Raw genomic sequence first — 24,682 nt, forward strand, 5'->3', positions numbered from 1 at the left:
ACTTTTGAAGTGAGTAGCCATACAGAAATCTATTGTCCTTTAATTTACACAGAATTACTTCATAATATTTACTGAATCATATAATTTATCTATGTCTTCCAATTTAGAATTTTAGTTAATTAAAATCTGATAATGGATGAGGAAGGGAACTTTTACTCAGAATCTTTTTGGTCAAATTATCCTTTATCGAATAACAGCTTTCTGTAAGGCGTATCAGAATTCAAGCAAATTTGTGTCAGTGAATTGTCTCTTTCAAAAACTGACTTCAGAACAACAACACCTGTTATTACCTGTTTTTCATACAAGTTCTGGTATGCAGTAGCTTCAGGCATCATGTTATAAAACAAGAAAGTAAATGCAGTGTTTCGACATTCTGCACTACTCAGCTCTTTTCTGGTGACATTCAACACAGTCTCAGTCTAGGAAAATCCACTAGAACATTTTCCCTATTCTATCCCACAGATTTTCTCCGTTTCTTACTTTCTCCTGCTCCCATTTCCAGATGGAAAGGCATTTTAAGAAATAAAAATATGTAAAATATGTTTTAGAGAAACTGTTTCCCAGCTTACTGGCCTCACTGTATTTCCTCCAGCCTCACAGTCTGCAACACTTTCAATACAATCCATGTAATTAAGTATATGAATAAAACTTCTCTTTAGTTTTGACAATATATTTGTTATGTTCTCTGAGCTTAACTTGAAAGCTATAAAGATCCATCAAATGGTTTACAAATACACAGTACAAAGTATAGTACCTACTGAAATATTTTGCAGAATTTTGTCACAGTGTAACTGCCCCAAATACAAATGTGTAAAATACCCCAAATTTAAAGTATCCTCTGACCTCTTTTTTGTCTAAAGCAGCATATTCAGCTTCAATGCTTTCAGCTTCAGGATCACGTGAAAATACCATTCGAGATTCCAGGTTAAGAGCCAGCTCTTTGTGGTGTTGTTTCTCTGCACAGTCACATGGGGTATCTTTATTTTCATTTTCTGCAAACAAATCTCCACCATGTTTTACTAGAAGCTGAAAAGTAAAACAGCAAAGTAAACAGTTATTAATTACCAACTCTAATAATACCCTGAACAAAAGATGTGTCAGGTAAGAAGAGAACAAAAAAAATACGAGCAAGGAAAACAGAAAGAAAAGACAAATATAATAGCAATGCTCTTTGGGAAACAAAGATTCTCGGTTGTTATTAAACAAATTACTGCTTGATTTCATACACAGTTATACCTATATGCACCATAATTCCATGGAATCACAAAATCTCAGAAATATGTTACAAGGGAATGCTGTACAATATGTCTCTGTTAGGTTTTAAGCAGCAAAATTCTGCTCTACTGATATGGTCAATGCTCCATAGAAAATGAGGGGCCTGAGGTCCTCAAGTACCTGGCAAGATGGAGCTAGAAACACTTTTAAATATTCTTTATATATGGGTATAACTCCACCATTCTTCCCAGCACTGGTACACTGGTAGTGACAAAATGGGAGATTCCATAGGTAGGAGGGAAGATGGGGTACCAGCTCACAGATTGCACATACTACTACTGGTAGGTCTACCTTATTTTTGACGACATGAGAAAAGTGAAATAATTCTAATTCTGATAATGCTAATATGGTCTAGAGTTGCGCCATTTCGCCAACCTTGTCTCTTGACAGTAACCACCCAGATATACAGTCTCTAGCTAATAAACACTAATAGTGCTGCTCTCATTACCTTGCCAACCTTGCCTTCTGCCATAAACTGATATGATACCATAGAACCATGGAATCACAGAATGGTTTGGGTTGGAAGAGACCTTAAATATCATCTAGTTCCAACCCTCCTGCCATGGGCAGGGACACGTTCCACTAGACCAGGTTGCTCAAAGCCCCATCCAACCTGGCCTTGAACACCACTTCTACGGACGGGGCATCCACAGCTTCTCTGGGCAACCTGTTCCAGTGCCTCACCACCCTCACAGGAAAGAATTTCTTCCTTATAGCTAATCTAAAGCTACCCTCTTTCAGTTTAAAACTGTCACCCCTTGTCCTATCACTGCATGCCCTTGTAAAAAGTCCCTCCCCATCTTTCCTGTAGGCCCCCTTTAAGTATTGGAAGGCTGCTAGAAGGTCTCACCGGAGCCTTCTCTTGGCCTGTCCTCATAAGGGAGGTGCTCCAGCCCCTGAACATCTTCGTGGTCCTCCTCTGGACCTGCTTGAGCAGGTCCATGTTGGGGGCTCCAGAGCTGGACACTCACGAGAGCAGAGTAGAGGGGGAGAAGCACTTCCCTCGACCTACTGGCCACACCTCTCTTGATGCAGGCCAGGATATGGTTGGCTTTCTGGGCTGCGAGCGCACATTGCTGGCTCATAGTCAGTTTTTCATCCAATACTACTCCCAAGTCCTCTTCCGCGTGGCTGCTCTCAATTCACCTCATCACCCAGCCTGTATTTGTGCTTGTGATTGCCCTGACCCATGTGCAGGACCTTGCACTTGGCCTTGTTGAACTTCATAAGGTTCGCATGGGCCCACCTCTCAAACCTGTCCAGGTCCCTCTGGATGGCACATCCCTTCCCTCCAGCATGTCAACCGCACCACACAGCTTGGTGTTGTTGGCAAACTTGCTGAGGGTGCACTCAATCCCACTGTCCATGTCACCAACAAAGATGTTAAACAGCGCCAGTCCCAACACTGACCCCTGAGGAATGCCACTTGTCACTGCTCTGCACTTGGACATGGAGCCGTTCACTGCAACCATCCAGCCAATTCCTTATCCATCAAGTGGTCCATCCATCAAATCCATGTCTCTTCAATTTAGGGTCAAGGATGTTGTGCAGGACAGCATCAAATGCTTTGCATGAGTCCAGGCAGATGACATCAGTTGCTCTTCCCTTATCCACCAACGCTGTAAGCCCATCATAGAAGGCCACCAAATTCGTCAGGCATGATTTGCCCTTAATGAAGCCATGTTGGCTGTCACAAATCATGTCTTTATTTTCCATGGGTCCTAACACAGTTTCCAGGAGGATCCGCTCCATGATCTTGCCAGGCACAGAGGTGAGACTGACTGGCCTGTAGTTCCCCAGGTCTTCCTTTATTCCCTTTTTAAAAACAGGGGTTTAGTTTCCCCTTTTCTAGTCAGCAGGAACTTCACCGGACTGTCACAACTTCTCAAATATTATGGATAGTGGCTTAGCCACTTCATCTGCCAGTTTCCTCAGGACCTGCGGATGTATCTCATCAGGTCCCATGGACTTGTGCACCTTCAGATTCCTTAGATGGCCTTGAACCTGATCTTCTCCTATGGTGGGTGGTTCTTCATTCTCCCAGTCCCTGTCTTTGCCTTCTGCAACTTGGGCAGTGTGGCTGAAGCACAAAAGTCATTGAGTACCTAAGCCTTCTCCATATCCCGGGTAACCAGGTCTCCCATTTCCTCACAGAGCGGGCCCATGTTTTCCCTAGCCTTCCTTTTATCACCAATGTACCTATAGAAGCTTTTCTTGTTGCCCTTGATGTCCCTGGTCAGATTTAATTCTATCAGGGTTTTGGCCTTCCTAACCTCATCCCTGGCTGCTCAGACAATTTCTCTGTATTCCTCTCAGGCTATCTGTCCTTGCTTTCACCCTCTGTAGGCTTCCTTTTTGTGTTTGAGCTTGTCCAGGAGCTCCTTGTTCATCCATGCAGGCCTCCTGGCATTTTTACCTGAATTCCTCTTTGTTGGGATGCATCATTGCTCCTGAGCTTGGACGAGATGATCCTTGAATATTAACCAGCTTTCTTGGGTCCCTCTCCCCTCCAGGGCTTTATCCCATGGTACTCTACCAAGCAGATCCCTGAAGAGGCCAAAGTCTGCTCTCCTGAAGTCAAGGGTAGCGAGATTGCTGTGCGCCCTCCCGGCTGCCCTAAGGACTCTGAACTCCACCATTTCATGGTCACTGCAGCCAAGGCTGCCCTTAAGCTTCACATTCCCCATCAGCCCCTCCTTGTGGGTGAGAACAAGGTCCAGCATGGCATCTCTCCTTGTTGGCTCCTCTATCACTTGGAGAAGGAAGTTATCATCATCGCATTCCAGGAACCTCCTGGATTGCTTATGCCCTGCTGTGTTGTCCCTCCAACAGGTATCAGGGTGGTTGAAGTCTCCACGAGGACCAGGGCTTGTGAACGTGAGGCTGCTCCCATCTGTCTACCGAGGGCCTCATCTGCTCGGTCTTCCTGGTTGGGTGGCCTGTGGCAGACCCCCACTGCAATGTCTCCTGTCCCTGTCCTCCTTTTAATCCTGCCCCATAAGCTCTCGGTCGGCTCCTCATCCATCCCCAGGCAGAGCTCCATGCACTCCAGCTGGTCACTGACATAGAGGGCAACACCCCCCTCCTCATCTCCCCTGTCTGTCCTTCCTAAAGAGCCTGTATCCTTCCATTCCAACACTCCAGTCATAGGAGCCATCCCACCACATCTCCACGATGCCAGTAAGATCACAGCCCTACAGGTACGTGCATGTCTCTAACTCCTAAGCAAGGACAACAAATGCCACAGATTTTAAAGGCCAACAGTGAACCATTTTGCTGGTTTATTATGACATCTTTACAACATGTGCTAAACTTCTAATGATGGAGCACCCAGGACAATCATTTACTACTAAAATGATTCATCTTATTTCTAGATAGAACTAAATTATATAAACATTATCTTGCCTTCAGACCATGATAGCTGTAACAACACTATCCTGTATTTTTAGTCAGGATTATTTCAAAACTCAGCTTCTAATTTTTTTATTTCTAAAAATAAAATTAAAAAAAATCCCCAAATGATCTGTTCTCCCCATAAACCTTTTAGATCATGATCAATCACTTCTTTCTTTTCAGCCGACTGTACTTCCTTCACCTGTCACTGTAAAATACAGAATATATTTTACAAACCTGGAATCGTTCTAGTAGATTGAGACCTTTTCCCACATTCTCCAAAATAAAATAAAATGTAAACCCTAAAATAACACAAACCACTGTAATAACAAGATTTAGTAGAGAAGATATTAGTGTCATTAAGTATGACACTGTATTTTATCTTTATAGCAGAGTATCAGGCAGAAATAAAGATAACACTAGGATAATTATCAATATACCCAGCCTACAGTTAGCTTGTTCTATCTAAACTTCTTAACGTTGCCAAAACTTTGTTAACTTGAGTTTCACATTCTGTCTGTACATTTTAAACTCTAACAGAAATTTAACTGAGGCAACTAAGACACCTAGAAGACTGAGGAAGAAAAATAGTAAATATACTTGAAACAACACTTCATAGACCTATGCAGCTCAAGATCTAATCCACAAGATGAGGAATATGTGAACCAACAAGTTTTTAATATGATGCCATATTTTTCTGGAAGCACTAATAAAAAGGCTTGGATCTCTCAAGTAATTAAAAGGAGATTAATAATTTAAATAATCACATTAATAATTTAGACAATCACAAAAATGCCATTTAATATGCCAAATACGCTGTGATAGAGTGGAACATATCTGCACAAAATCAAATCTATTCAACATGAAAGTTAACTGCACATTTGACTATCAACTCTAAACAAATCAACTAGTAGGTGGTTCACCACAAGGGACTATGTTTGGTTTTTCCTTTCCTTATGTGGGTGTGGTGGGGATAGGGGAAGATACAAGGCTGGGGTTGTCCTGAAAAGTTATGAAAAAGAAGGAGACGATTAAAGAGGAATGCTGCTCTGAAGTGAGAGTAGCCACCACAAAACTGGGCAAAAGGTGCCCCTGGTGTCCTAAGTATCCTTCAGTTTTCTGGAGAGAGGGAAGATGATGAGGATTAGGCAATTCAGGTTTTTATCTTTTTATTTTGTTAAGGATTTTAACCCTCAAATACTTCCAGAAAAAAAGAGATCACTTAAATTCTTTTACCGAGCTTCGTTTCGGGCTTTTCACAATGTAGTGTTCCTGTTCATAATCCTGTTCCTGTTGAAGGATTTAGAAGGACTACAGACTATACTGGAGGATTTAAGATATCTCAGATACTAATCTTAGGATCCAAGGTCCTCTACCCTATGGTAGGGCACAAAATGAAGTTTGAACTTGGGGGTGTACTCTATGTTTCTCATGTAGAAACCACAACTAGTTGGACTACATTACTGTGTCCCAACTCTGGCAAATGTCAATCCATGTGGATCAGACTGTAAATTATTCTTCAAAGACAAACTGAAAGTAAATTAGAGCCAGAAATGATTTAGTCATTTGAACAGTACATATTGTCATGATAACATAACCCAGTTTATATAATTAAATGGAGAACTAGCAGTCTAGTAGCTGGATTCATCTAATGAATCATATCACAGACAGTAAGAAATAGAACGGTAACTTGTGAAGAAACACAAACCATGAACTGTCATGATGAGTTTAAAACCAATTGATTTTACAGTCTGCAGTTAAAAGCTGAAGCCCAGCTCCAGAACTACCATTTACTCTGCAGCTGTGACTGTGATTCTTTCCAACATTATATTCTGCCTAGATCTTACTGTGTGGGCCCATTTGCTTCATGCTCTTGAAACAAACTTTTGAACAACTGTTTCTACCTCTGATACCACTGTATAGCCCCATCTGAGGGCATGAAGGCAGAATGATTGAGGCAGAAGACTTCTTGCTCAAATCCCTTGTAAATCTGAAGTATAAGTTACCTGGGGATCTCAAGTGTAGAGAGACAAAGGACAAAGAAATAAGAATTTCGGTGGATAATGTGGATAATGCAATTGCTCTTTTTTTTCCCAATATATATTGATATGGGTCCAACTGTAAGCACAGTGTAATAGGCATAATATTTCACAGACGTGAGTAAGCAAGCTTGTAAATACCAGAAATTGAAGCATGTTGCAAACTGGTTACTAAACTTTTCTTCTGTTTACCATTTCTCTACCAGAAGCAACCATTCTCATGTCAAATCATTTTACGTGAGTGTTTTTCACCAGCTTTGCTCAAAGAGGTCATTAAATGATAAATCCTGACATCTCCCTTTTCTGATATGACATGCACATTTGTCCTCTAATGTACAATAACGTTTAAAAGCAAACGGATCTTCCGTGGGAAGGCTAGATAGAACAACAGTGACTGAAAATGTCTGCAGCCAGAATTTATCAAGCAGCTGGATCAAACAAGTGGCACTAAAAAAGAGAACAAGAGAAAAGCACACAGTCCTTTGCAATTAATATTTTTGTTTATCAAATATAAAAATAATTAAAAGTTGACAATCAAGATAAAAGCAGTATTAACATAGACCTAGGAGACAGCCTGATATTTGTTTCCAAATCAAACGCACCAAAAGAGGCACTAAATCAATCATATAACCATACAAATAAAGAAAGATTCACTCTAGTTGACAGGAAGAGCTAGGCAGTATCTGTTCTGTTACTCAGTTACCATGTACATAATTAGCTGGGTCTGAGTATAATTCAGCTAGCAAAGACTGCATGGTGACTTGCCTCGCTGGTGAGAATCAGGAAGTGTGTAAATAATTTCTAGCGACATGTTAAAGACAAACTTCTAGCATGGAGCTTGTGGAGCTGTAACAACATGGGACAGAGGAAAGAGGGGCAAGATTCAGGATACTGGAGGTTAAGCATCAGCATCTAACAGCAGCATCCTCTTAACTCCTCTCAGTACTGAGCAGGGGACCAGAGAGACAGAGGCTTAAGTTATAGCACAGAAAATGGCATAAGAAAGCTGAGTTTCCATTTATTACAAGCTCAGAAAACTAGGAAGGATGATCTTTATATTAACAGAATGAAAGAAGTGTTGGCTATTGGAAATAAAAAGACACTATCTGAGCTTTTAAAGAGAGGACTAATGAAAACCCAGAAGATAAAGAAGAGCATCCAGTTTGAGATGGTGTACAGCTAAGGCTGGGGAATTGAACTGATGAATTTTAAATGAGAATTTTCAGACAGTATCTGGCAACTTGACAGAATACAATCAGTGTAACAAAGTAAAACCACAGAACATATTATGTGAGAATCACAGAGAAGTTCACAGTATTGGAAGGGTGGTGCTATTTACCTCTTTTTAAAAAAACCCCAAACTCACAGATAAATAAACTAACTCTATCGACAAATACCAGAGAATCCCAGTGGAATAGAATTCTGGACTTAAACAAAGAAAGCTTTGATGGCCACCTGACCAAAACTGTAACAATAAAAGTGACATGCTGACCAAGAACAGAAATGCTGCAAGGGCAGAAACCACAAAAATAAAGGGAACTGTGTCTCCCAACTATATTGAGAAAATGCTATGCTAATACATGATGCTTAAATTAAAATTTCAGACTACGTAAGTGACTGAGTAATAGACAAAATAGTTGGCAAACACAGGAGAAGCAACTCCTGACTTTCTCCAGAGTAGTCTACTAGACCTAATTCAAAATGTTACCATCAAAGAACCACTCAATAACAATTCCCAAAATGTACTTAGATTCACTATTCTTGCAGAAGTAGAACAGAGACAAATAATCCACCGACTACCTTCAAAAAGTGGTACTAAATAAAAGCATGGGAAAAAATTCTAGAAGCATCAGAAGAATCTGTGAAGGTAGAACAACTGGACATAATTGTATGAGAAACAAGAAGCTGAAGTTGTCTCCAGATGAAGAATATGTAAAGAACAAAGTCTGAAAAAGGTAAATGTAAAATCACAATAAAGAAGGCTCTGAATGTTTTTTGAGCAGTGTGCCAAGTGCATAGCAACTCAGAATAAGTAATTTTAAAACATCACACACAGTAAATCTGTCAATATGTTTGTAAAGTCAGTCACTGGACAAAGTGCAAAAGCAATCTCAACATAAAGCAGAAAAGTGATATAATTGTTGGAGTCCAGATTCTCTGTGCATGTACCACACATGCTTCATGAAGGACACAAAAGAAAGTCTGTTTCAAATTGAAGTCTCAGCACAAGAGGTTCTAGAACAACCAATAAACCAAATACTAATATGAGTACCCAGCACCAGATGGTACTTATTCAGGAGTCCTAATGAAGCTCAAATATGAAACTTCTGAACTATTTATTATAACATGCAAGTTATTGCTTACATCTGTCAGGTGCAAGATTAGAAGGTGATAAAAGTAACACCAATACTAAAAATAGCTCCAGAGAAAATCAGAAAAGCACAGGGAGAATGTCAGTTTTTACTGCAGAGAGAGGTCACCAGTGAAGTCCCACAGGTGCTGGGACCTGACTGTTTAAGATATGCAGAAGTTATCTACAAAAGCAGGTGAATAATGAGGTGACAAACTTTGCTGATGATACTAAGTTAATGAGTAAAGCGTAGTCTCAATAAACATGAAGTTATACACAGAAGGAAAATAACCTAAATTTTACATGTAAATGCTGAACTCCGAATTAATCATAACCATTAAAAATACAAATCTTGATGTTATAATAGACAGACTTATGAAAATATTAGCTGTTTTTGAAAATGTTAGATGTCTGTTCTTGTGTTCTTTAAATTAAATTACCAGCTCAGTTAAATACTAGTCCTTATTACTTGGAATAGTTTAAAAATAACTTTGATGGGAGACCTTCAAAGTCATTACGATTCCCAATTACTCATTACTATCCACTACTTCTACAAACATTAAAGTAATTTTTAATTTGTAAAAAGGTAATTATATTTAAGTATGTTAGCACAGATGTATGGTATCCTCTAAAAAAGCTGGGCACTGTAAATTAAAGACATCAAACCTGTTCTTGAAACATGGACAGCACTTCCCAGTCTCAGCTACAGAGCAGAATAAAAAGAGCTCTGATTTTCTCTTTACACATATAGGTATGCCTATGCCTACCTTTAAAGTTTTTTCTCCAGTATTACAGTCTTGTAATTATTTCCAGTTTTTATAAGCCCACAGAAGTCTTCTGCATGCTAAGGAGTTTATGTCATGAAGTTAATGTATATGTAATTCATTTTTTTCATTGTTCTCTACAGACAGTAGAGTCTACAGACAGTATGTTTTAGGCTGTTTATCTTTGTCATTCTTCCAATTAATGAAAAATAGAATTAAAAAGTTAATATATCAGATTTTTTTCCCTGAAACAGCTTTGTGAAACACTGTGCGTGTCATTTACTAATAGCAGTATATAGGCTTGTGATGATATATGAACTTTTACCTCGACACAGGTTTTCATCCCTGAGGCAGCAGCATAGTGCAAAGGTGTATTTTTTTTGTTATCAACAGCATCAATGGCTGCTCGTTCATATTGTCCCTCATCCAGCTTTGCTCCCTTCCATTTCAGGATCATTTGCAGACAATCTGCTCTTCTGCAGTCATCTTCTGAGGGTCGTGTCAGGCGAGGATGAAGAGCTCCTTCCGAGATCATGATCTGAGGTCCCATACACAGTAAGTGCATAGATGTCTCATTGTGCACATTCCGTTTATTTGGGTTACCATCTCTAACAAAAAGGAAAGTTCTGCAAGGGGGAAGAAAACAGAAGAAAAATAATTAGCACACAATTACACTAATTTCCGTGAAGTGGGAGGGGTCTATTATGACAGTGCTCTTTCCTTCTTGCCAAGATTTTTTTGCCATGTTAGTGGTAAACATTAATAGATAATTGCTGCTGGACAGCTCTCCTCCATTTCTTTTAGGAGTCAAGAGACAAGATCTGGATGAATTACTGAAATATATAATTACTTTGTCAGTGTGTGACAAATTTTAGTTGGCAAAGTTTATTCTATAATTCTGTGTTGTACTGCAATAAAAGTTATTGAGTTACAAGATTGATGAAATAGATACTTTATTTTTTCTACTCTGTGTCCTCAGTAGCAGCGCATTTGGTAGTCTGCAAATAGATAATGCCAGAGCAAATTCTGAAAAATTCATTCTCCTTTCCTATATCTTTAGTCAGATGTCAACTCAGTACTTACTACTTCTTGAAAGTATATAAAATACTTTTCCTTGCTAGCACTGAGTGCATCGAGGAAAGACTCTATTTGCTTTCTCACTCCAGAATATATGGAAGTGCTACGGAATGCAAACCCTCACCTATGCAGATGACAGAGGCTGGCAAGAATTTTAAGTCTTCTCTTGAATGCTTTAGAGGCAGTTCAAAGTGGACAATAAACTATACTGGCAAAAAGGATCAGACTGGGAATGAAAGGGAAACAACAGACTGATTCCTGGAATCACAACTCTGATTCCTGACAGCTCCTGAGACAAAGCAGCTTTCTGCTGCTTCTTGCCATCAAGGAATTATAGAAGTTACAGCCCATTTCTGAAATGGAAAAACTAAATCCAAGCTTGCTTTAGCCTTCTGAGGTATACTAAAATAGTAATTTTTTTTCTTAAGGGAGAGTGAATGGTAGGAAATGGCAGAGAATAAAGACCATGTCTTTGTAGGACTGGGGTCAGAGAGACAGCAATAGTAAAAGAACTCTGTGCAAAGGTAGGAAGGACAGTTCCTAGAGAGGTAACACCAGGCTAAATCAGAAGCACGGCACATACGTTCAAGAAGTCACTGTGGAAACACTTGCACTGTTCCCATAAGCCCCCTCACACACAACACCAGCAGAAGACACTGTTCTTCTCCTCTCCAGGCTGTTCCCTGACTCCAGTTTGCAAGTATGGAAAAAACAGTTATTCTGGAACCCTCATTAAGTCAATACAGGAGACCAGCTTCCACTCTCCCTGCCCTCACCACTAAGACAGTTTCAAAGATTTTCAGTTTAAAACAGGCAGTTCAGCCACCTGAAGGCAGGCACTGCCTAATACAAAATCAGACCACATTGCTCTTGGTGAACAGTGAAAAGCAGAACTTGGTAACCAAACTGACAAAAGAAAATATTATTTACTTCAGTTATTGGCTCATGCTACAGTTACAAGTGTAAATGCCACCTCCCCTTTCTGCTGTCCCTGAATACATCCCAGCAGGTGCTACACAGTATGCCTCTCTCTCTCAGAGTTCTCCCATGCTTTGTTCAGGACAAAGAATAATCCTGAAACTATTTTATTAATAAAGGAAGAGGCTATACAAGGTGGGTGTGGAATTTCCCTTTTGGAAACTACTGAAAACAGACTGGGCAAGCATTTCAGTAGAAAAATTTAGGCACAGCTGAGCTGGTCCTGTGATGGAAGGATGTCTTGATGATAGCTGTTTGGTCAGCTGGATTTCTGTCCTTCCTTCCCTCTGAAAATCTCTGAACAGTTTGAGTTCAGAACGAAACTTATTACTAAAATACTGTTCTTCTAAATAAGTGGTAACAAAGTACTCAGAGGAAAAGATAAAACCAAAACAGTGTCCTCTATGTTGCCCTGTTTTGGCAGCAAAATTATTCCTTAGAGAAATCTCTCTTTCTTTCCACGATAGCTGACATGATAGATGCGTTTGTTAGGAAATACGAATATGCCAAACTTGAGATTAAAGATGTTGCCAAAAATGTGATAGCACATTTTGTTTGCTTGGGTTTTTTTTTTTTTTTTTGTTTTCAGAGGAAGGGATTTAGTAACATACGGGAAATGCTTCACAGACAATTACCTGAAGTGGTAAGACTAACCAGTATCAAATATAATCTAAAATGAATTTGTTTATTTGAGTCAGCTTGACATAGTATGAAACTAGAGACAGAAAGAAAGGAAGGGAAGGAACGTGAAAAAAAACAGAAGGAAGAAAAGGCGGGGGAAGGATAGGGAAAGGAGAAGGAGGAGTGGAGGGGGGGAAGGGAGGGAGGAAGGTGGGGAGGGAGGAAGAAAGGCAGGCAGGCAGGCAGCAAGGCAGGCGTAACTCATTGGGCATGAGGAGATGAATTCTAGAGAGGCACTTAGATATGAGAATGCTAGATGCCTTAGGTACGAGGTTTTGCATGCAAAGCCTACATATAGAAAGATGAGGCTAAATCTCAGTCATTCTTGGTCTCTGTAAGATGTAACTTTGGAGACTCACTAAAATCCGAGTCCCTTTACTTTTGCAATAAAATCTGTTTTATGGTATCTTTTCTTCTGTTAATTCCCTTTCACAATTTCACTTATGTTTTCACTTATGTTTTCACTTCAAGTAAAGATCACCCCCAACTTAGCCTTCAATGCATTTTTAAACTGCCGTATGAACAGAAAAATGTAAAGTTGTTAATTTTTCAATTCAGAGTCCTTAAGTCAAGATTAATTAAAGGTTTTAAAAAAATTTTATTATTCCCTCCTCCCCCTACCCAGGACATTTACTATCCATATGCCTCCTAATGTTCCATCCCACAACTCTTGCATCTTCCTTAAGAAAAAAAAAATAGAGATCACATTAGTAGGAAGAAAGAGGCAGTGGCTCTTGTGATTGTAAAAGACTTCACGTCTGGCTCCTTTTTCAGTAGTTTTTAAAATAATATCAAGGTTAACTGAATCGTATCAGTTAAAGAGACCATCCTGCCTATATTCATCTTCCTCCCTTTATTTTTTTAAAAACCTCACTATATTTTTCCCAGCAACTCTGCTGAAATTCTCTTTAATGATCCCAAGCTATGTGGATTTTATCCCTATTTGACTGACTATATGCTGTAACCAATTAGTTTTCCATTACTAAGATTTAAGTGGGTTTATAGAAGAACCTTTGTAGAAGACAAATGCTGAATGGATACAAATGCTCTCCCATAGCTTGAGGTAGATATTTCACCCTATTCTTAACAGTTCAGTGATGAGATGGTTCTGCCCTAGGCTGAAGGGTTAAACAGTAGTTTAAAAGGTAGCTTTAGTAGTGAGTAACTATTAGTACATTTTTCTTCAACATAAAATTAAGCTCTTGGGAAAAAACAATAAAACTCGTGTTTTATTGTATAATAAATATTTTTATATATACATGTATTATATATATATTACATATACATGTATAATATAATTTATATATATCCTAATCTAACATGAGAAGTGCTTACATTCTGCTTGCTTGCAGATTCTCTGTTATTCAACAAAGAGAAAGGCACTTTTCTGTCTTAACAAAATAATGACAAGCTCCAGGATGGATTTAAATCTTTTAAAGTGTCATTGTGCTGTTTTACTATCGCTTCATAGCACAAAGAATATCCCTACTCAATGTCTATCAGCAAGGTAGATTTTCAACTCCTGCAGGAAGAAGTAGCAGTAGATTTCTTTTTCCCAAAAGAGAAATCAAAAAAAACCTCCCCAGAAGGCTATTCCCTTGCCTAAGCTCAACATCTGCCCTTCTGTCAAAGTTATCTGCTAAAAAATTGTCCAAACATCTCTAAACATGTTGAAAACTTCTGTACGAACCACAGGCAAATTTTTGAGACCAATTTTGTGGCATTTGTAAAAAACACTGTTGGGCTTGGAGAAAAATTACGTTTGATTACTTGTGCTCCTTGCTGTCACTTAACTGCTACATCTCATAAAGGGGTGTGACAAACACCGGAGCTGCCAAAGGCAAGGAGCACCTCACTCTGGGCACATAAATGGGCTTCAAAGTGCTACAGTATTTCCCCTTTTTCTCTCCTTAACCTCTTCCAAAAGTCAAAGGATCAGCTCTTCAGTGTAAGGGGAAGTCAAGCCGATATTGAAAAGTCCAGCCTAACCCATGATTTAAAGTCCAGAAAAGATCACTAGTGTCCAAAAAAGGGTAAATTAATACATTTTACATCCAGAATTCATTATTTGACAGGGCTCCATTTTTACCAGTGGTATTTGGTGAGTAAGAATTTCACGGAGCAGTGCTATAGATCCCTGCAATTTGGCTCACAACTTCAGAGGTCTAAAAAGCTAAATTTTACCTGGAAATGTACTGATAGAGTGAAAATATGCATTGCCTGTGGGAAATACCACTTATCCGCAAGGCAGCTAGACTTTACTCTAGCTGCAGTTTCCAGATTTTGCTTTGAGCTGTAGCTCTTTGCAGAATCCAAACTTGAGGTGTCAAAAGCATCAAAAAAGTGTTGAAAATAGTGACAAGAAAGAAAGGGCTGTAACATTCACGCCTACTACTATCTGTATTTGCAGAAAAGCAGCAAGAGACTCAAGATCACAAGGCTGTGAACTTGAATAATAAACAACTGGCACATTCCCTCACTCCAGGAAACTAACATCAACACAACCATTTCTTCATGTTTTAATAGAATCTTTTATATCTGGGGCATGAAAACCACCATATTTACAGTCTCTGCCTCTCTAAACGAATGCTATATACATTATAGCTATATATATATGTATACACATGTACATATATGCATGCATATAAAAACATGAAAATGTACCTATGTATAGAAAAATAAAAGCAAAATAAAAACTAGCGTAAAATGAAATTATAAATAAAGGGAGTTCTGACAGCTGAAGACTAAAGCAAGTCTGAATCTGCTCAAAGATTTTTGAATGCAAAGCACTTATGTATACTATATAAACTACACAGCAAATTGCACCATTACTTTAAGCAAGACAAGTGAGTTAATAGAAAAAGGTTAGCTGCAGCAGGGTTCCCTCTCACAACATCCCCTCTGGTCCTTGGGTTAGATAGCCCACGTAAGCCCAGCTTGCTATTAAAGAAATTACACTACAAACTACAGTGCAGGCACAAACCTAAAGCTCATAGCTTTCTGAACATTAAGAGAAGTATGGGTAAGCCATGAGTTGCAACAAGATACAGAAGAGCCAAGCCCTGTTACCCAGTAATTTAAAACTCATATGCAATGAATTAATACATACAATTATTGAATCATTCAGCTTCCAACACAGTAGGTCAATACTGATGCATTAGATCCTGAATAACCAGGGTCATTTCATTAACTCAAAGTACTTTCCCCCCCAAATGTACTACAACAAAACAACCACAGTGTATTAGCAAGCACTTGAAGAAATCTTTTTAGTCATTACTGACAGCTGTATAGAAGTATGAGCTGGTTTAAATAGTTTTGTGAAGAGTATTATTATTCACTTGATGTTGAAAGCCACATCTAGTAAAAGTAATTATTGATATTTTTATTCATTATATAGTGTTGGAAAATTCTTTGTTAGTACTTACAGTTTCCCCTTTGTTTCATTAAGATTCTTAAGCTTTTCTTACAGCCCAGGAATCTCCTGCATGAGGTAAAAACCTGGGCAGGAGACCGTGACTATTTCTATTCTAAGATAAAGAATCTGCTGACAGATCATTAACCGTTTATCAAAGACAAAACAGACTATTATCCTGACTTTTTGTAAGCCTTAAATTCAATTGGCCCCTTGCCTAAGAACTGTTACTAACACTACCAGAATTCCCATAAGCACTAGTAATATCCTGCTACAGTAAGGAGCGAGGTTATACCGGTGGTGATTTGGGCTAACAGCAAAGGAAGCATCTGAGAGGCTGTCAATGATATTGTCTCCACTGCTGACGGAAGTCTGTGAAGAGCTAATTCTTCCTTCTGAAATTTGAAGCCTTCACAGGCATTTCAAGATCCTTTATGTCAAGACCTCCACTCTGTCCTCCAGTTCTGTATTTTTCCTAAACAGAAATGCCTCCCATTTGTTCCTATTCATATAACTCCTACCAAGTATGGCATGTCTGGCAAAACAGGATAAATCAACTTCCTGAGTACTCCAACAATTTCTGCAGATTTTCAGAGAAAACCACCAATTTGAGAACAAAGTCCAGACTATGGTACATAGGAATCAAGTTTCTTACTTTGAGCAATCTAAGGTTCAAATGGAAATCTTTGACTCTGCCAACATATGCTCTTCTGAGCCTATTTCACTTATGGACTTAAAGTAACGTTCAGTACAAAAATACTGCCTAGAATGCAAGCACTGTCTTCACTTACTCCTAAACTGGCTCTGTAAAGCCTTACAGTCTTTTTCACTGTATTGCTGTAACTCCACCTACGGTTTCCCCAAATAGCTTGTTTCCAAAAGACTATTAAAGGTAAGTCAGCACCTGGGTCTGAGTTCCAGTTCTGGACTGACACATGTTAACGTAGTAACCCATTGCCTAAAGACACCTAAGAAAATATGCATCAATAAAGAACTTGCTATTTTTTTTTAGTAAAAAGATGCAAATAGGTTGAAAAGGTTTTTTGGTTTAGTGGTTTTGTGTCAGCTAATATGATTAAGTATGACCTTCTGTAAATAGTAATCTTTGGCTTGGTACAATACAAAAAAACAAGAAGGACAATGTGTGAGAGTGGCAAAGGGACACAACTGAATTGTGGAGCATGGATCCACAGTTAGTGTACACTAAAGCTGAGGAACACAAAACTTGGTTAATCCCTACATTTGTTATACTGTGGGCAAAAAAATATCATGCTTTATATATGGTTCCTATGCCTGTCAGGAGAAACAGCAGCACCAAAACACAGAATTAAACCATTCCTGATGCAAAAACGTATCAACAACATCCTTAAGTTATCTTTAACCAGAAAACTACTCTATTTATGAGTGACTTGAGCTTGGCTTTCCCTTGGACAGTCAGGAATACTGTTTCCATGATCCCACGCCACTTCCGGCTTTTATTTCAATATTCTGAGTGACATTTCAAAAGAAAAGGGGCTGAGTGCCTAATTAGAAGCGGCTTCCACTGGAGCTGACTGCTTACCAGCAGCTTTTGAGACTACATGTCTTCTGTAATGCAGAATCTGTGTGATTTTCATGTCTGTCTCTGGCCCTTTCTTCTATACAGTTCTTTACAGCTAGAACCAATTCTCGAACTTGGGTGTCATCCTTCCAGCCTTCTCTCCATATCTCCCTTCGAACACGTTTTTTTTCTGAAAAGACTATCCACACTGAATTCTCTTCTCAGATAACTGTGAGATTATTATTTTTTAATTGGTTTCAAACAAATGTCAGATGAAATAATAAGCATGAAACTACCAATAAGTGGGTTAATCTTCACTGTTTAAACACACAGCTTTGTATTTCTGCGCAGGGACCATTATCTACATATCAGCTTGTGAATCACCTAGCAGTGCATGACATCTAGTGTTGGTATTATTTATATAGCAATAATGATGAAATTACACAGCAAATACTAACAGGCTTTAAATCATTTCTATTCTATTTCTTAAATCTATGAATGTATCACAGAGATCATCTCATCTTCCTCTATCTCTCCCTCCTGTTGCTTGATCTTTAATGACACTGATTTTTATTTTCCTTAAATGTCTCAATGAAGTAATTTTATTACATTTAAATTGAACAAAATTTACAAATTTTAAAAATCAAATCATCCAGAGTCTATATTTTAGCCAAAAGGAAAACAGGGTTTATATACAATGTCACTGAATATTTTGGCTGCATACTGCATTTAGCTATAAAAGTTAATTAGTTATTTCTGATAAATTTACTTCTGTTTATCAGAAACTGCAAGTCTCTCAGTCATTGTTCCGGTAACTACTACGCCAACAGATCTCTCTGGTAAGTAAGCCACGTCTGCCTCTAACCCCAGGGTGAAGTTAAGCCATCTGACACAATGATTCAGCAGTTATCAATCAACTCAACAGTCACAAACTCTACCTGGTTACACAATTAGTTGAAATAAAGTTTCAGTCATCCTGACTGGCACGGAGGACCAAAGCTGTACTCCTCTACAACCCAAACATAATTTTACTTTGCCTGTGGTAAAATGTTCACAAGGGTTCTACTAAGGAGAACAGATAACACAGAATAAATCTTTAACAGTGTGGTGCATTAATATATCTCATCTCACCAGTCACTAACGAAGTGATCTTAGTCTGCAGTATCTGATTTCCAAGGAAAGAAAAATAAGAATGTGGGGAATTGATGGAGCATTTAAACGGTGTCTAAACACATGCAGAGAAGAGCACTGCAACCTAAGGTTCCTGCTTTCCTAAGGGTGCAGAAAAAGCTAGTAGCTAGAGGAAGCAATAACTCAACAGTGGCACCTGTAACTGGAAAGCAAGGCTGTATTGTGACCAATGAACTCTGAAGGCATCACATATATTCAACCTATTAAGGTTAAAATAATCAGAAATCAGCTAGAAAAAGGTCAGTTTTAAGAGCAGAAAACATAGCAGCTGATTGGCATTTCAGCTCTGCTTGTAGGTCAGACTACCGTCAAGATAAAGCCTACCCACTGCTTTGTATTTTGTGAGGAAGTCGTGAGGGAAGTCACCTTGGTAGGCCTCACATCTAGTTAGTGAGAACTGCTTTTAAATGAGATTTTGAGCTTTAAAAAAAATCAACAAGGGAGTAAGTCAGATAAGGGTTTGAGTTTTTCAACCTGCCTTAGCTGTACTTTAGAAGACAGTACCCAACTAGGTGACAGCCTTTGAGAAACCCAGCAAACACTACTGCTGTTACTCCATGTAGCTGCTCCTGTAAGCACCCCCACTGTTTTCTGTCTTTTAACAGTTTTCTCCAGTGAGGATTCAGTCACAGTAAGAACTTGTCCAGTATCAAAAGCTTCCTAATTTTATCATTCCTCCATCCTCTTGACTGCTCTTGAGACTGGGCATCATGAAAATGACCTTATAAATGACTATTTTCTACCATTCAGTCACATGCTCTGCTACTGAAGTCATGGGCATTTCAATTCACTTGGTCCTCTTGCTTCTTTATAAACACTCCCACAAAGCCTGGTCAGATCCTGTTCTTCATATATAACTCTCCTACATCAGATCAAAAACTCCCTTCAATATTTCATATTCCAAAGCATTTAGTAAGTGACCAAGCCTCATAACCTAAAAAATAACTAATTTGGAAAGGCTCTTACAGAACCAAAACGCAGGTATTTTTCAGCAGCTGAGCATAATGACAACAAAACATTCAGATAAACACCAGTGCTCATGCTTGGATGGATCCAAACACTGCATTGATCATGCACCACAGACCACGAAAGTAAAACATTTAACACTGTATCACAGGTGGTATCTCCCACAAGTAGCGTTCTTGTCTGATATTGTAAACCTGTGAAAGTGTTCAATTTGCAGCTTTGCAGGTGCTTCCTATTCCGTTTTACACAATTTAGCATATTCTAGGATGAGAATCATCTTCTCTCAGCTCTGGAGATCTACAATGCAGACAACTACAGCTCATCCAGTTCTCTTAGATGCTCTTTATAATCAATGGGAAGAAACAGGCACTTCTGGCACACAACTGGTTGAAAATATTTTATGGTCAACTTCACAATAAAATGGAATTGTGCTGTTGCCTTCACTAATTATTCTGACTAGATTTATGAGCTAGGTCTACACTGACTATAAAAGGAGTCTAACATGAATACTTCCATTGCAAACATACTTACTTTTATGAATACAATTAATCATATATAAAAATTACATTCTAAATAGTCAATTTATCTGTGTCATTGTTGATAATTAAAAGAACTTTGCTTTTTGTTGTTCAAAAGTGAATAATCTAGACAATGACATTCTAATAAATTATTCAGATGAAATATTATAATGTATTGTAGTATTTTAAGTTATTAAAACAGGACATAATTCTTTTGTTGTGTGGGAGAAAGGGAAAATACTTAGGTGGATATCTTTTATACTAAAATCAGAAATCAAAATTTTTAAAAACTACTTTTAGGAAAGAAGCATGGGTAGCTATTATACCTTCATAATTTTTTTCCCAAATAAGGTGTAAAATTGCCTGGAAAACGCCAGACAAATTTAATCATGCAAAGAATTGCCATGAAGAACAAAAAAAAAAGAGAGGAAAAAAAAAAAGATTCCTCCAGGATTTCTGAACAACCTGCTGAAAATGTCCATACATTCAATACAAATTTCCTTATACTGGGACCCTGTTGCTTTGGTTAATAACTCCACGTTTTTCCCATTTGTCCTTATTAGCCAAAGAGCTGCTATTAACCTTATTATTATTTTTATTTTGCTCACATTTATATCAGAAGTACAGTTAGGAAAGTAATTTAAAAGGGAATACCAAGTCCTGCTGGCAAGGCATACTGAAAATAGATTTTCAGAAAGTTGATAAAGAAAATGTATTTTGTAGCTCCTTTCTGAAGATTTCAGCACGAATTATTTAGGTCAATTTGGATCTCAAAGTTTAAACATTTATAGAACTTCTGTCTCAGACAAAACACTGGAGAGTGAAGGAGACTGAAGTACCCTCTTTTTTATTTGCATCTCCAGAAAAGAAATAACTATCTGAAATTCAGAGCAGGTTCAACAATATTAGAAAATAATCAACTACAGCACCTCTCTAAAGCCAGAAGATTTGCAAAGAAATTAACAGGGTTTTCTCTAATACTTCTCTTTGATGTATAGTTTTGCAGCACAAAAATCCCTTAATATCCTCTCAACTTGAGAGAAGTCATGTTCTGAAAAAGTCTGCACACATCTTCCTCTAATACATCCAAAACTCATTTTCAACATGACTGCAAAAAGAACAAAACCCAGCAAAACTTGACATGGGAAGACAGTCCAGAATGTGTTGCGACCTATGCAATGTTCCCTCTGACATCAACAAATTTTGTGTCAAATTCATCCTATACGTAACATATTGGTAATCTCAATATACTTTCTTTGATCGCATTACAATTGCTTAGACCAGTCCTTACTGAAACCTCTTAAACAGCCATAAAAACTAGGTAAGACAAGACAAGAATGTAGCCTACCTCGACCTGAAATTTCAAGAGCTGCATATTTATTTAACATATCAGGAAAATTTCAGCCTAGAGGAAAACACCACTACTTTGATCTCTGTCATTCTACTGCACTGAAAAAAAATTCCCAAATTATAGCAAAGAAACAAGAAATGCTTCCCTATAGCCAGATCCTGGGCACATTTACCAATGTTTTTCTCTGGCTAGTTTAGCTATGCCTTCAACATCAGAACTCCTTTACTACTGATTGGCAGGCATCGAGAATGTTAAAAAAAGTGGTTATTTTTTTTTCAGTCTCAGCATTCACCTCATTTTCCAGAATCTTCTGTAACAGGAAACCTTTTTTTTTCCCCCCTGTTCTGGAAAAAAATCAGCTTCACAAAGCCATTCTGCCTCCCTACAGCACCATGTTTCTATCACCTCCTCCTCCTCCTCCCCCCCCGCCTTTTCAGCCCAGGACCAGCAGCAACTGCTACAAACAATCCACTTTTGGCTTCAATATTCACAAAGTGCTCACAGTAGCAGTATGAAGCACACAATGAGAAAATCTGTCACTGATCCAAAAAGCTTCCCAGCAAAGCTACAACACTTAAAGTCATGCCACAACATACACAGTGAAATGACAGTTTATAGAAGATGGATTTTTTTTCCCCTTTCAACCACAAGCGGTGTCTTCATGATTTCAAGCCACTCCATCTCAGCCACCCTCTGGAAAAGCCTATTCTATTGCTGCATTTCAGGAGTGGATCACCAACAGCCAGACAGACCCTAGCATGTAACTTTCCACACTGATAGCAACTCTTTTGAACTAAGCAGTCAGATGGTCTCAAATGTACCTTAGGCAAAAAAAGCCTGAGGGCATCCAAGGTGCTTGATAATTTGAAGATTGCATTTTCTAAAGAAAATAAATTTCCTGTGTGTTCTTTCTCTGTAATATTTTTACACCCATTTAGTGAATGAAATTTAAACTATCCTCTTGAATAGGAAACTTGTGTTAAGACCTTCATTCATAGGGAATCACGATGAATGTTTATAGTGGCGTAAGACCAATGCTTATGTTGTACAAAGCTCTCAAAATCCATCTGTGAGTACTACGTATCTTTCATTATTTTTTGACATTTCTGAGTGCTGTGTAACTTTTTTCTCTTACTTCCAGAAGCCTTACCTATCACCCATTAGAGACTACTTATTTATTAGCTCGCAGTGAACACAGTCTGAATAGCGACATCAATACAGTTTTGTGACACAGAGATGACATTGCTGAACTAGAGCTGTTAACAACCAAGGCAAACTTCTCTGAACCGTAGTGCAGAATCTAAGCACCACCAGCAGACGTCTAGAGACTGTAGCAGAAAATCACGGAGTAAATCACACTCAAATTGTCCCTGCAGTATTTACAATATAGTCCAGTAAAGAAAACTTGAAATGTTAGTTCTTTGCTTCCAAAATGGAAAGTAACCTTGTCATGTTTTCTGGAGAGATTTCAAGGCATATATTTTCTCTTTGTACCTTTCTATTTTTAGTAAAAGGCCCCAGACTGTTACGGGCTGGCAAAGATGGTAGTCCATGGGAGGCAAGGCTGCTGCGACTCCATGTCCCCAGGTCCAGCCAGTAAAGCGACTGGGCTGCATTCCCAATAGATACACATGCAAACTTACATATGCAACACATGGTGGTCCACACATGTATGTGGACAGAAACATTCAGCACTCACATGACTACAGACAACAGTGGAAAAAATATGCGTATAAACAATGTTGATCCCTTCAGTAACTGGCCTTGGATGCTGTTTATCCCATAACTGGTGCTGAATGACCTGGACCTGCCAGTTACACACACACATACTGCAGATCCTCAGTAACTGGCCCCTGGATCCTCTCATCTCCAGCTGCCTTCAACAGGCCTTCCGGCTGACCTGTGGACTTAAGGCTGATTTGAAACGCAGCTCCCAGGCCACTTATCCTACTCACTGGCTAGTCCAGCTTTATATTCACTAGCCATTACACACCGATATATGTACCGACATACGCATGCACTCTGGTCTCTCCAGCTGCTGGCACCTCAGGCTCAGGGATCCCTCTGTCATGAGGTCCCTACTTCAGTTGCTGGTACTCAGACCTCCATACACAAACATGCACAAAGCAGAGTCCTGTCACCCGGGAAAATAATTAGAAATATGAGTTTAATGAGAAGATAGGACAGACAGCAATGATTCAGGCATGGTCAGACAAACATCATGGTCTGAAAAGCCACCCATTTCCATGGCAACAGCCCCTTTTAGCCCCTGCTCTATTGTCCCAAACACGTTCCTCCCCAAACCACCTTGATCCCTGTAGTGGGTTGACCTTCACTGGATGCCAGGTGCCCACCCAGCCACTCTCTCACTCCCCCTCCTCAACAGGACAGGGGGAGAAAATACAACAAAGCATCTTGTGGGTTGAGATAAGGACAAGGAGATGGCTCACCAATTACTGTCACAGGCAAAACAGACTCAACTTGTGGGAATTAATTTATTGCCAATTAATAACAGAGTAGTATAGCAAGAAATAAAAACAAAACTGACAACACTTGCTCCCCATTCTCCCTTCTGCCCTGGCTCAACTGCACTCCTGACTCTTCTACCTCCTTCCCCACCAAGCAGCAGTGGATGGGGAATGGGGGTTGTGGTCTGTTCATAATGCTTCATCTCTGCTGCTCCTGCTGCTGCTGCTCTGCTCCAGCATGGGGTCCCACCCACAGGATACAGTCCTTCCAGAACTGCTCCAGTGTGGGTCTTTCCCACGGGCTGCAGTTCTTCAAGAACTGCTCCAGCATGGGTCCTTCCCAGAGGGTGCAGTCCTTCAGGCACAGACTGCTCCAGCGTGGGTCCCCCACGGGGTCACAGGTCCTGCCAGAAGTCCTGCTCCTCTGTGGGCTCTTTATTGTAGGCCGCAGCTCCTGCCAGAAGCCTGCTCCAGTGTGGGCTCTCCATGGGCTGCAGCCTCCTTCAGGGCACATCCACGTGCTGCAGTGTGGTGTCCTCCACCGGCTGCAGGGGCACAGCCTGCCTCACCATGGTCTTCACCACAGCGGGGGGAATCTCACCACTGCAGGGGAATCTCTGCTCCGGCACCTGGAACACCTCCTCCCCCTTCTTCTTCTCTGGACTTGGTGTCTGCAGGG

General features: G+C 39.4%; 1 protein-coding gene across 5 annotated transcripts in view; it reads right to left on the reverse strand.

The window, feature by feature from the left end:
- The window catches only part of ANKIB1 (ankyrin repeat and IBR domain containing 1), a 104,289-nt gene that overhangs the window by 39,082 nt on the left and 40,525 nt on the right, over positions 1-24,682 (reverse strand). For all 5 annotated transcript variants that reach the window (XM_074864631.1, XM_074864629.1, XM_074864610.1 and 2 more), the window contains exons 3-4: positions 10,147-10,447; positions 844-1,026 (exon numbers count right to left, since the gene is read on the reverse strand). In XM_074864631.1, coding sequence (XP_074720732.1) covers positions 844-1,026; positions 10,147-10,447 — 484 coding nt within the window. The remainder of the gene's footprint in view (positions 1-843; positions 1,027-10,146; positions 10,448-24,682) is intronic.

This window comes from Strix uralensis, chromosome 1 (assembly GCF_047716275.1).
Source record: "Strix uralensis isolate ZFMK-TIS-50842 chromosome 1, bStrUra1, whole genome shotgun sequence".
Lineage (NCBI taxonomy): Eukaryota > Metazoa > Chordata > Aves > Strigiformes > Strigidae > Strix > Strix uralensis.